General features: G+C 32.0%; 1 protein-coding gene across 1 annotated transcript; it reads right to left on the reverse strand.

The window, feature by feature from the left end:
- Positions 1 to 3933: 3933 nt before the first annotated feature.
- On the reverse strand, positions 3934 to 8080 carry LOC142539346 (serine/threonine-protein kinase Nek2-like). The gene is made up of 14 exons (XM_075644751.1): positions 7887 to 8080; positions 7693 to 7759; positions 7236 to 7301; positions 7008 to 7054; positions 6830 to 6875; positions 6636 to 6716; positions 6438 to 6480; positions 6274 to 6323; positions 6106 to 6187; positions 5968 to 6017; positions 5672 to 5745; positions 5533 to 5584; positions 4952 to 5404; positions 3934 to 4833 (listed from the first exon to the last, which is right to left on the reverse strand). The coding sequence occupies exons 1-14, from the start codon at positions 7970 to 7972 to the stop codon at positions 4189 to 4191; spliced, it is 1842 nt and encodes a 613-aa protein (XP_075500866.1). The 5' UTR covers positions 7973 to 8080; the 3' UTR covers positions 3934 to 4188.
- Positions 8081 to 12190: the final 4110 nt, after the last annotated feature.

Below are 12190 nucleotides of genomic sequence, written 5' to 3' on the forward strand. Positions count from 1 at the left end.
AACAAAAAAAATGGTACTAAATGTGAAACTAATTAGCCTAATTAACCAATATCTTTTTCAATACTTATATCCTACAAAAACCTTAGATTTGGTCTATGGATAAGAAATTTGGGCATTTTTTGGTTACAAAACCAATGGGTTGGCCCTCAAAAAAGTGTAGGCAGGAAAAAGCAAGTGCTTTATTCTTTTTCTTTTTATCCTTGAGCGAAAGTTTAACACACCAAATATTAGCTCAAATTAACATTTCCAAGACTTGAAATTACTCATTTCACACTGTATGGGAAGACAAAAATTTGTGTGAGACGGTTTCACGAGTCGTATTTTGTGAGACGGATCCCTTATTTGAGTCATCCATAAAAAATATTATTTTTTATGCTAAGAGTATTATTTTTTATTATGAATATCGGTATGGTTGACTCGTCTCACTGATAAAAATTCGTAAGACCATCTCACAAAAGACCTACTCATATGGAAATCGAATTAGTCTAAAGAGTAGTGATAGTTTAGTGATATCTGAAAAAAATAAAGACTTTTTATTAAATATTTAATAACTAGTAATCATATGTTGTGTGCATATAAATTAGTCTTTCATTTACGATATTTAGTGGCTTTGTTAAATTTTCTGTCTACAAACTTTAGAAATCGTATTAAAAAAGAGAGCAAATGATCCATAAATCATCATCTCAATAGTTAAATGTGTATTGTTCTTATGAAACGTATTTTTTTTGCAGCTCCATCTGACTAACCCAAAAAAAAAAATTTCACTCTCAGGGCCCATGTGTGTTTTTTGGGATAAAATTCAATATAAAACATTGAAAATATGAAACAAATATATAATATTTCAAAAATAATTATTTTATATCTAACACTAATATTTTATTTTTGAGTACAAAAATTATATAACAAATTTTGATATTAATTAGGCGCGTTTTCGGATGAAAATTCGATACAAAATCTTGATGGTATTTATATATGATATTTGAGTACTAAATGTTTAAGATATGTCATTATATGATTTTTGAGTATTCAAACATATATAAAAAAATTTGATATTATTGACACATGTTTTTTTCAGATAAAAATAGATGATTTTTTAGTATTCAAACATGTATAACAAAATTTGATTTTATTGACACATTTTTTTATCATGAAAATTGGTACAAAACATTAAATATGTGAAACTAATATATGATATTTCAGTATAAACTCTTTCAGATCCAGTACTGATATATGATATCTGATCACACAAACAAGTGTAATATATACTGATATTAATATAGTTACTCCAATTTTATACTCAAAATCTTATCTTTTATGTCATATATAAACAATTTGTTTTTCAAAAGCATATATATGTTCCAAATTTTCAATGTTTTGTGTCGAATTTCATTCGAAAAATAATTGTGGGCATATGAAGTGCAGAAACATTTTTTGTGTGAATCGGAGACGATAAATAATCTGATAGGAACTGAACATGCATTTAAATACGTTGTTGGGAATTTAAAAGAAAGTCATCCTAAAAATATGGATTTTAAAAATAACTTTTTTAATCATATTCTATATAAAACAGTTCTTTTGCACATCATTCATCTATTAAATGTGATAAGTATATCAAAATTATATATACGATAGGTAAAGTGTGTTCAAAATTATATATATATATATATATATAAATATATAATTAGAAAAAGACATACATACAAGATTAGCACTAAATGGCAAATTAGAGCAACTAATGAAAAGGGTAGTGATGTCTCAATCATTATGGCCCATGGTGATCAATATCTTGGATCGGTAGAATATATGGCATTTGGTCTAACCTATATCTTTGAATATGTTTAATAATTTGTATTGTTGGTCCCTCATAAAGCTTCCAATAACTCACATTTAGGAACTTTAATTTAATTTATATATAAAAATAATGTATTGTATTTTAATTAAATATATATATTTTTAAAAAAAGGTAAAATATAAACTCTTATTATTATTGTTTAAAATAAAACATTGTTGGTCATCAATTAAAATTGTATAAAATAAATATTCAATTTTCCTTGTCCATGTTGCATTTGGATTGTAGATCAATTATTTGTTTCGACATAAGTGATGCCAATTGAATATATTTTACTATTACACCTCCCGATCCTTGGAGTCATGGTTGAGTTGGACTCATAATGATGAAATCCCTCTAGTTATTTATCTCTATTTACGATGTCAAAAATTTGTGTGAGACGGTCTCACGGATTGTATTTTGTGAGACAGATTTCTTATTTGGGTCATCCATGAAAAAATATTACTTTTTATGCTAAGAGTATTATTTTTTGTTGTAAATATCAGTAGAGTTGATATGTCTCATAGATAAAGATTCGTGAGACCGTCTTACAAAAGACCTACTCATTTACGATATTCGAACTCGAGACATCGTCCCAGAAAAAATCAAATTACTAGCCTATCTGAACAAATATTGATATTTTTAGAACTTTTTGATCAACTTGCATTGATCACTAATCATGTTACACTACCTTACTTTACCAAAAGGTCAATTTAACACATCCCTTAGCTTGACATTAGTCACCAATATATAATTTCAAGCATATCCACATCTGAAAATCTTTCCCACAAATTAAAATTTTTTATTTTAAGGATATACACAAATTTATTTATTTAAAAGAATAATTTAAAAACTTTAGCGATCCAAGAAATTGGAGATGCTGACGAAAGGAGGGTGTGTACTTATTGTAAGCTTGTCCCCTTTGATGTCTTAGGTAATGGCAACATCACACCCCGACCAACGTTGTCTGGACGTACAAATATCCCTCAGTCCATTTCTGAAAAATCTGCCAAATATTCTGTACCCAATGCATGCCTGAAGAACTAATAATGCTCAAACTACAACCATAATTTTTGTTTACTCATCTTTTTCAGGGTCAAATTTTTGATTTTTTTTTTTATAAAAGTTGGTAATAAGATCTGCAAAACACCCTTTAGATTTGAAGCTGAGTGGAGCTAAAATCTGATACAGAATGCTCTTGTAAAGCAATGGGGATCTGAGATTTTGAATCCATAGCCAAAAGAAATGGTAGCAGCCTTTATCATTTGAGAGCAATCGGAATCTTTTTTTCGTGGAAGGGACCATTAACTTATGGACTGTAAAAAGAAGAGCTTTTTATTCCCTTTGAATCATGGCATTGTCCTCTCCTTTTCAGTTTCTTGGCATTGTGATGGTTGATTTCAGCTTTTTTCCTGCTTGTCAAAATTATGCAATTACAGAATAGACAAGTCTCTTTTGCAACAATCCTCGTGTTAATAGTCGAGATCATTATGTTAAAAGCCTTCATCAATTGTAGGATCGAGCATGTTAAAACTTCAAACTTGAGTATTCGAAATCTACTTACGAGAGAGTTGAGCTATCACCAAGACGATGGTCCCTGCTAAAATTAACAATCGAATGAAGTTTTTGTTATATCCATCTTATATCTAAGAAATCTTTCAAGTTTCTAGCTTTTATTCTTAAGATGAATTACTTGTTCTGGTACTGTTTTAGTCCATCTAGTTCCCCACCACTGAGGTGAATTATTGAAGCGTTGATCCCAACGCAAATAGTTCTTTAAAGAAAAGGACACCAATTCCCAGTACTTGAACAACAAATTACACCTATTAGCCACAATCTGACTTAAATCTTTATAATTTACGTCGTTAAAGCTCCAACTGCTTGGCATATTATGTAAAAATTTGCCATGCTAGAGGAGGCTTCCATCTGTCCAAACATAAAAAAATATATCATACCACGAGACTCAGTAATCTCAATTTTCACTGATAAAAAGTTGCAAGGTATTGAGATAGCAACCACAAGTGTGAAATTAACTCGAAAAATCATTTCTTTAAATAATAAGGCTACAATCTCATTATGGTATTTCAGATTCACCACGAACAAAATATCACAAATCCATTTAGTAATTTCATTAAAGAAATAATCGTTTAGTGATGAGATCATTCATTTCTACTATACCATGAACAAGAAATTCAAGCAAATTCCAAACTAGTTTGTCTCACTAGATCTCACCAACTATCATTATAGAATACATATCAGATAACAGAAAGTTAACAAGAGTAATAGAGTGGACAATTTGGACTAGTTAGCGGTTAAATCTGAGATAGTGTAATGGGGTCAAATCAATAGACATAGAAATGTTAAACTGCATTCTTCTCCTTGAAGCTCTTGGTAAGCCAAATTGCGGTTTCTCGAGGAGAAACCTTCTCAGGTCCGAATGGTTTCAACAGCACTTGAAGCTCGTCAATACGTTCTTGCTGCAAAAGTTGGGCGCTGAACTCAAGTAGCCCCTCCAAGGCCTCGGCACGTTGCTGGTATGATGAGGTATCAAACCTACGTTGGCGAAAATCGGAAGACGAGCCACTAGACCTTCCTCCACTAGTGGGATTATTTTCTGAGCATTCACTTTCATTATGTGGAACATCAAGAGTGCGTATAGCATTGCGTGGCCGGATCAGGGCTCTGTCGAGTAACTGAACTGTACACTTGTCTTTCATAATTGAACAGTCGGCGCTGTACGGAGGAGAGGTAGAAGAGCATTGAGCAGATAGTGATGATATTCTGTGAATGGGTAATAGAGGATCTTCAGATGAAGCCAAAGGGAAGTCGACCATTTTATCGAGACGTGGAGCATTGACAGAGACGTCCGGGGATTCTACGGCATGGAGAAAACCTACACTATGTTTATAAGGGGATACAGGTGGGATAACTCTTGCAGAGAAGGGAAGAGAGGCTCTTCGTGATATTTGGGATGATTTTCTAGCTGGAGTATGCGAGACTGGAAGCTGCATGTTCAATCAATAATGCCACTATGGTTCTTACATGAACTTCGATATCAAACAAACTACTCTTGAAAAGTGAATGATACCAATATTTAAATCAAGCAAAAGCTCATTAACTTACCAGTTCACGAGTTGAACCAGGATTTGATATCTTTAATGGACTGGTCTGTCTTCTAGGATTGGCAGATGCTCTTGCTGTATTCACTCTAGATGTTTTTGTAGCATTAGAGAACCTCGTGCTCACTGGTTTTGTAATCCCTTTGTCTGCGCCAACATTTCCGACAGATACTTCCGAAAATTTAGTATTTGAATGACTCAAGGAATTTTGAGTTCTTCGAGAAGAACATGGAGAATTTAGTTCATTTCCAGATATACTAGGATTCAAGGCCCTATTGTTGCCAAATGAAAGCCGTTGTTCTGATTTAAGAACTTCATGTTCTTGGAATCTTGTTTTCTTGACATTATTTGCATCAGGTGCATGAAACGGATAAGTTTGACGTCTGGGGTTGCTTGCCTTCAAATGAACATTTAGGACATAGGGACGAACATGAGGATGCCCGAGTAAATCTGCAGCCTGTAAACTCAAACGAGAGAGTGATTTTCAGGTTAGAAGAGTAGCTTTTATAATTCAAACGTGAGGTACAAAATCATTATTGGTAGCTAAATCGGGTGAAGGAGAAGAAGAAAAAAAAAAGAATGTACACTTGGTCTGAGCTCTGGATTTTTCCTTAGCATACTCTTGACGAGTCCTCGACTGCAAGAACGATTTCAAAAAGACGAGAGCCAGTTAAATTGATGGAGTTATTCAAGAATCACACACAATTCCACATAATGGACTTACAATGGACCGGAATACATTGTCGGGAGTGGAGACACTATACATTTATTTATTTTGTTGATTAGACCTTGTATATCCTGTTCATGATGCGGAATTTCAATCAGAAAATTCAAGAAACAGTAAACACAGCAGATACCAATACGAGACGTGTATTACTCATCCAATTACTGGATTTCATGAAAAAGCAAAATGCAAAGTTAAATATTTATAATGGTTCAATGCTCAGAATAGATTGATACAAGTGAAGACTAAACAAAAAGTCAACACCAATACGCCAATAAGTAAAAAAAACAACTCACAAAGGCTTTAAATGCTGGTACTCGAGCAGCCATTTCATACACACAACATCCTGAATATCACGTGTCAAGAAAAGTTAACAGCCAAAAAATAAACAAAATTTTAGATGGATGATAGAATTAAAACATAGAGAAGCTTACCCAAAGACCAAATGTCTGACTTGGAACCATAAGGTATATCCGCAAGAAGCTCTGGGCACATGTAGCTCGGTGTACCCACTACCTGTGATCACATGAGAAGTAAACAGTATTTAAATTTAAATATGCAGAAAGATAAAACCCCAAAGAATAAGCATCCCATAAACTTACGGAGGAAGCAAGATCATCAGATGTCAATACTTTTGCAAGCCCAAAATCCCCTGAAAGCAACAGCAGAATGGGAGAGAACGTTTAAAGACAGTGATTGAAATCTGAAACGAGTTATTCATAACTGAACATTTAAAATATCATGAATATGGCATATATTCACTCACCTAAGCGGATGTCCTGCTCTTTTGTCAAAAATATATTTGAACACTGAAAAGAAAAATGTAGATTAAAAGATGAGCTTTCAAAATTCCGAGCCTGTATCGTGACACATATGGATAACTATCACTTGGTATTATAATACATGGATATGTGTGGCATCATGTCCTAAGGATGGTACACAACAGTTTAGAATCTTAATATACCTTGACATCACGGTGAAGTATATGGTTGGTATGCAAGTAATCAAGCGCCATCAATAGTTGGACCAACCACTTGCAAAGCTTCTGTTCCTCGTTCAACATTCAGATGGCAAAATTAGCAGAATCAGTAACGAATTTTATCATAAACCTATCAAACATTAATATTATATAAAAATAAAACTGAGTCATCAAACAACCTCCTCCGAAAAATGAACTCCATTTGCCTTTTTAATGGCCTCGGCCCTACAAAAATTTTAAAAGACATAATACAACAAGTCAGTACCATTATGGATTACGCCATGAGAGAATGGTGCCGGTCCAAATGAGATTCATGACTAATGGATGAATTAGCATTATTTAACGACGGCAACTTACATATCCCCTCCTTCACAGTAGCCAATTACAATGCAAACAAAGCAACCCTGAAATCAGAAAATCACATGTCAACAAGAGATGAAACAAAATATAAAAGCAGTCAAAAGTTAACAAAATCTGAAATCCATAAGATTCCAATAATTGCCAATTAAAGTAAACAGCATAAAGAGAAGTCATGGTGTTCCATAGTTAGATACTTAGATCACAACTCCTATACTTGGCACATACCCTTTCCACCCAGGAATCCTTGTATTCCACAACATATGGATGCTGCACTTTAGAAATAAGCTCCATCTACAGAGAGGAAAATATTGCGTCAGATTAGAATTACACAACATAGAATTTTTTTTAAGCCAGGCCGTACACATATATTGGATCCATTTTCACAAGAGAAAACCTTGATATGCAACCATTTATTTTCATGGAAACATGATTCATCACATACCCTTGAGCTTGGAGCTTTTACTTCAAATATTACTCGTGTAAACTGAACCATATCTTCAAATACCAATAATATAAACTTCTTTTGGATAACAAACAAAAATGTGAATCAATGAAGCGTAGCCAATAATAATTTGAAATAAAAAGTTCTCCGGTCAAATTATCGGCTAATGACCCTCTACATATCCTTGAAGGAATCAACTAGCTAGTTCATTTACATCTAATGAAGAGATTAAGAAGCCACCTCCTGGTGGGCAGATCTGCGGGTTCTATCAGTCTGTCGAGCAAGTCGAATTTTCTTCAACACATACCTTAGACCATAACAAAATATAAAAATCACCAATCAATAACACACATATATACTGCTAGCATATGATCTACATTGCATCATCGTCTGCTTAATTTGAAGTAATCTCAGAACATAGAAAGTTCCCTTACTTCTTTTTCTCTTGTTTATGCCTGACAAGTAGTGCAGAACCAAAAGATCCTTTGCCAATCTGCTCCAGTATATCATAGTTGTCCATTTTATGCACTTTCAAGCTTCAAGCCGCTACCTAAAGAAATCTCTCGGAATATTGTAATCCAAATCCACCTACTAAAGAAAAATAGAATTAATTGCCATATTTATTGTCAATAATCAACAGAGAATATTCAGGAAATATTGTCACGCAATATCTGCACAAGAAATCAGAAATGACAAATAGAACCTCATCAAGAAAAGTAGAACCTCATCATGAACCGCGAAAAAACGAGTCGTGCTCTGAAAAAAATGCTACATTACTCAATATTTAAAGCGGATCGTTGTTATTGGTAAATGAGTAAATAACAGTCATTTTCAAAAAAGATTGGGGGGTTTAGGTGATATGGATTATTGAAATAATTACGAAATTTGGATTTATTAAGGAGACTTGATTTGGCAGGATTCAGAATTTAATTCTATGGTACTAACGAGATGTTGAGTCTTGGTATAGGAGTCACGAGAGTGATATGATGTCTATTATTGTTGCTTGTGATCTAAAATTAATAAAATATTAATAATTAAATCAATTGTCTTCACATAAACCAGACGGATTTTCAGTTTATAAAAAAATATTATTTTCATTATAGATATTGGTCGGATCAACCCGTCTTCTTATCGATATAAATGCGATGTGTGTCGGGCCAATGATGACCTTTGGATTAATCGATAGGAGGTGTATTGAGTTAATTTGAGGTCGATCGTGTTTTTGCTCGGTTTTTAATTTTGAAATATTATTTAAACCATGGATGTATTATTCAATGTTTCAAATATTTTGATTATTAGTTTTATAACCTAGTGTGTGTTATTTTAATGTCACAAATTTCAAATTTGAATCTCAACGATGCTTTAAAAAATCAGAAGCTCAAATAAATAAGATTTGATTTTTTTTTTTAATATAAAAAAAAAATCGACGTGGTGGTATGTTACTTAGCACAAAATATAATAAATCCTTATGGGCCGTGAAATGGGAATATAATCCACATCTCATTTTGGGCCCTATTGTTTTAAGTATGTAAGAGTGGGCCACAAAGATTTTATTGTAACGGTGAATACGCCACGGCCCAACTTGATCAGTGACTGATCTATTTGATGTGTTGTCGTTCCAAAAAGCTGATTAATAATTTCTTATATATAAAATATGTGTTTAAAAAATAATACTATTAAAATAATTTATTGTCTATAATTTTTTTTTAGCAGTGACAAAGATTTGTTATAATCGAGTCTCGAATATAACACTTCGTCCTTATAACAAAATATGTTTTTTTAAAGAAATATATTTTACAGTGCACAAGTGAAACAAAGCATGCTAAATAAATTTTTTTTAACAAAATTAAATTATTATAGGCAAAACTTGTGTGAGACAGTCTCACGGGTCGTATTTTGTGAGACAGATTTCTTGGTAAAAATTTAATTTTGTTAAATTTAGGTCTGTTGTCTTATATAATTTTGTTAAAAAAAATTATTTAGCATGCTTTGTTAAATATTTGTAATCACTAAAAGAAAGAACAATATCATATAAGGAAAAGTGAAGTGATTAAAAATTTAGTAAAACGTGATAATATTAGTGTTTGTTATTTTCATAAAGTTTAATTATAATATTGTTTTGTTTATAAGGTAAATTAAATTCGATTAGTCCATATAATGAATATTATTTAATTAATACAAGAAATGAATACCACTTACTTATTTTTATAAATATATATGTATAATTTTGCTGTGGCCCAAAGTGAAGGAAAAATACCGGGCCTGGATATCAAACTCTCCAAAACTTGGGCCAGCACTTTTAGTATAAAAACAAAACCCATTTACGGCCCATATCGAGGGAGAACTTTGATTCACTGTTTATTTACACTTTTCTTGAATATATAAAAAAAAAGTTCGATGAATCGATTACTACCTCTCTTCTGTCTTATAAGAGCATAAAGCTTTAAAAACTAAAGACTTGAATATTAAAAAGGGTGCGATCATTTTCACATTCATACCAAAAAATTTAAACGACTCGAAACAGAAACGAATCAATAAAATAAAATTTATGATATTTCGTGCCGAACAATCGAAAATAAACATTCAAGTCGTATATAGATCTATAATTTCATTTATATGCAAATCTTGTTTGATATTCACGTGTGTGTGTGTGTGTGTGTGTCTATATATATATATATGTTAATTGCTATAAAATAAATGGAAAGAAGGAAGTATGAATTCATTGGACGTATGGAGACTCGTGTAAAACAATTATTCCAATAAAAAGTGAGATGTTGAGAGCCATTAAAAACTTAGTTTTCGAAACAAATGGAGTAGACCACATGACTCGTGGAAGGACGGTTCCTTTTTGATGAAAAAAATGACCCAACTCACAAAAAATACACACATTTCTTGGATTCTTCTAGTTGGATTTTTTTTATAAGGAATTAAAAGAATAACTTGAACGTGAATTTTTTTGGTTCATTTAGAATCCCTTACGTACAATATATATATATATATATATACACAATAGTGACCTACCAGAAATAGGAGTTGTGGGTATTGTCAAACAATTAAAAAAATACTGATTTTTTTTTTGTCGATTTTCAATTTGCAAGTCAAATTACAACTCTATGTAATTACATCATCCTCCCTCATTCCCCCACACATCTTAATTTTAGCTTACTTCAAGTAAATTTGAGCATACAAAAAAAATTTACATGAAAGTCTCACGTGAAATCAGGGTTTAATTTGCTCTTTCACCGATTGTAGGTTGACCAGTCGTATGATTCAATTTTGTGAGATTAATCTTGTGCACGACTCGAACTACGAAAAAATATTACTTTGTATCTAAAAAATATTATTTTCACCGTAGATATGAACCAGGTCGACCCGTCTAATAGGTATAGATCTGTGAGACCGTCTCAACCCTTTTATTAATTAGATAAGTTTATTCATGTTAGAATACAGTTCAAACATATTTTATTATATTTATTTTTAGATTTATTTATTAAGAAATGCTTTTGGTCTATATTAAACTTACTTTAATGCTCCTATTGCACTTATTAGCTGAAAGTTTTCAAGTATGTATATATATAGACACTATATGGATAACAATCAAAATGATATTCTAAGTTTACCTAATGTTTTTTGTCTTATAAATATTAAAATTTGTGTTTTGATTATGTATGTTAAATGTGTTTTTGTTCTTTTTTATTGAGTGATGACGTGGAACCAAACACATTGATATTTCCACTTACCACATCAAAATTTTCCGATGACACGTCAAAATTTCGGCAAAAAAAGACTTAAAAACCAAAATATAACACAATTAACTTATATGACCAAAATCTAAATTTTAATAACTACAAGACTAAAATACAAAACAAACAAACTCAGAACATCATTTTGGCTTTTTTTCTCATACCATAAATTTTTTTTTTTTTTTTTTGCGCATAGGCCTATTGTATATTTAATATATCAGTTTTACTTCCCCCTAACATGTTATAATTTTTGTACTTGATAAGATATATCAATGTCAAATATATTAAATTCTCCACAAACTTCTCTATATATGTTGGGTGCAATAATTATCTCTGCTTGGTTGAGCGATCGAATCGTGGTACTTGAGCTGTTGTGCGATTTAAAAGATTAGAGTTACACTATTACTACTAGCTATAGCTTTTGGTAAAGCGGTAATCACTCGGTCCTATAATTGGTATCAGAGCCAAGGTCACAGGTTCGATTCTCATTGATTGGAAGAAGTGCAATTATTGGGAGGGAGATTGTTGGGTGCAATAATTGTCCCTGCTTGATAGAGCGATCGAATCGTAGTGCTTGAGCTGCTGTACGGTTTAAAAGATTTGAGTTACACTATTACTACTAGCTATAGCTTTTGGTAAAGCGGTAAGCACTCGGTCCTACAATATATATAAACTTGTATCATAGATTTTTTTTATTAACAATAAAATTGCGAGTTTATCATACCATGGAGGAATGACATCCAAAAACAACTCCGACCAAATACGTTCGACTATTGATCATGAAGGCCTTGAATTTTTTTATTTTATTTTTTATGTTTAATTTTGTTCATGAATCATGTGAAGGGTGACATCAAAAACCTTGTTCCATATGGCAAATACATGAATCACACCCACCGCTATATCCATTTATTATTTTATTATACTTCAAGAAATAGCAAACTTTGAAGTTGTTGGCAAAGTTCGAAGCATCATTGAAGCACATAGAATTTTAATCT

The sequence above is a fragment of the Primulina tabacum genome, chromosome 3 (assembly GCF_025594145.1).
Source record: "Primulina tabacum isolate GXHZ01 chromosome 3, ASM2559414v2, whole genome shotgun sequence".
In the NCBI taxonomy this organism is placed as follows: domain Eukaryota; kingdom Viridiplantae; phylum Streptophyta; class Magnoliopsida; order Lamiales; family Gesneriaceae; genus Primulina; species Primulina tabacum.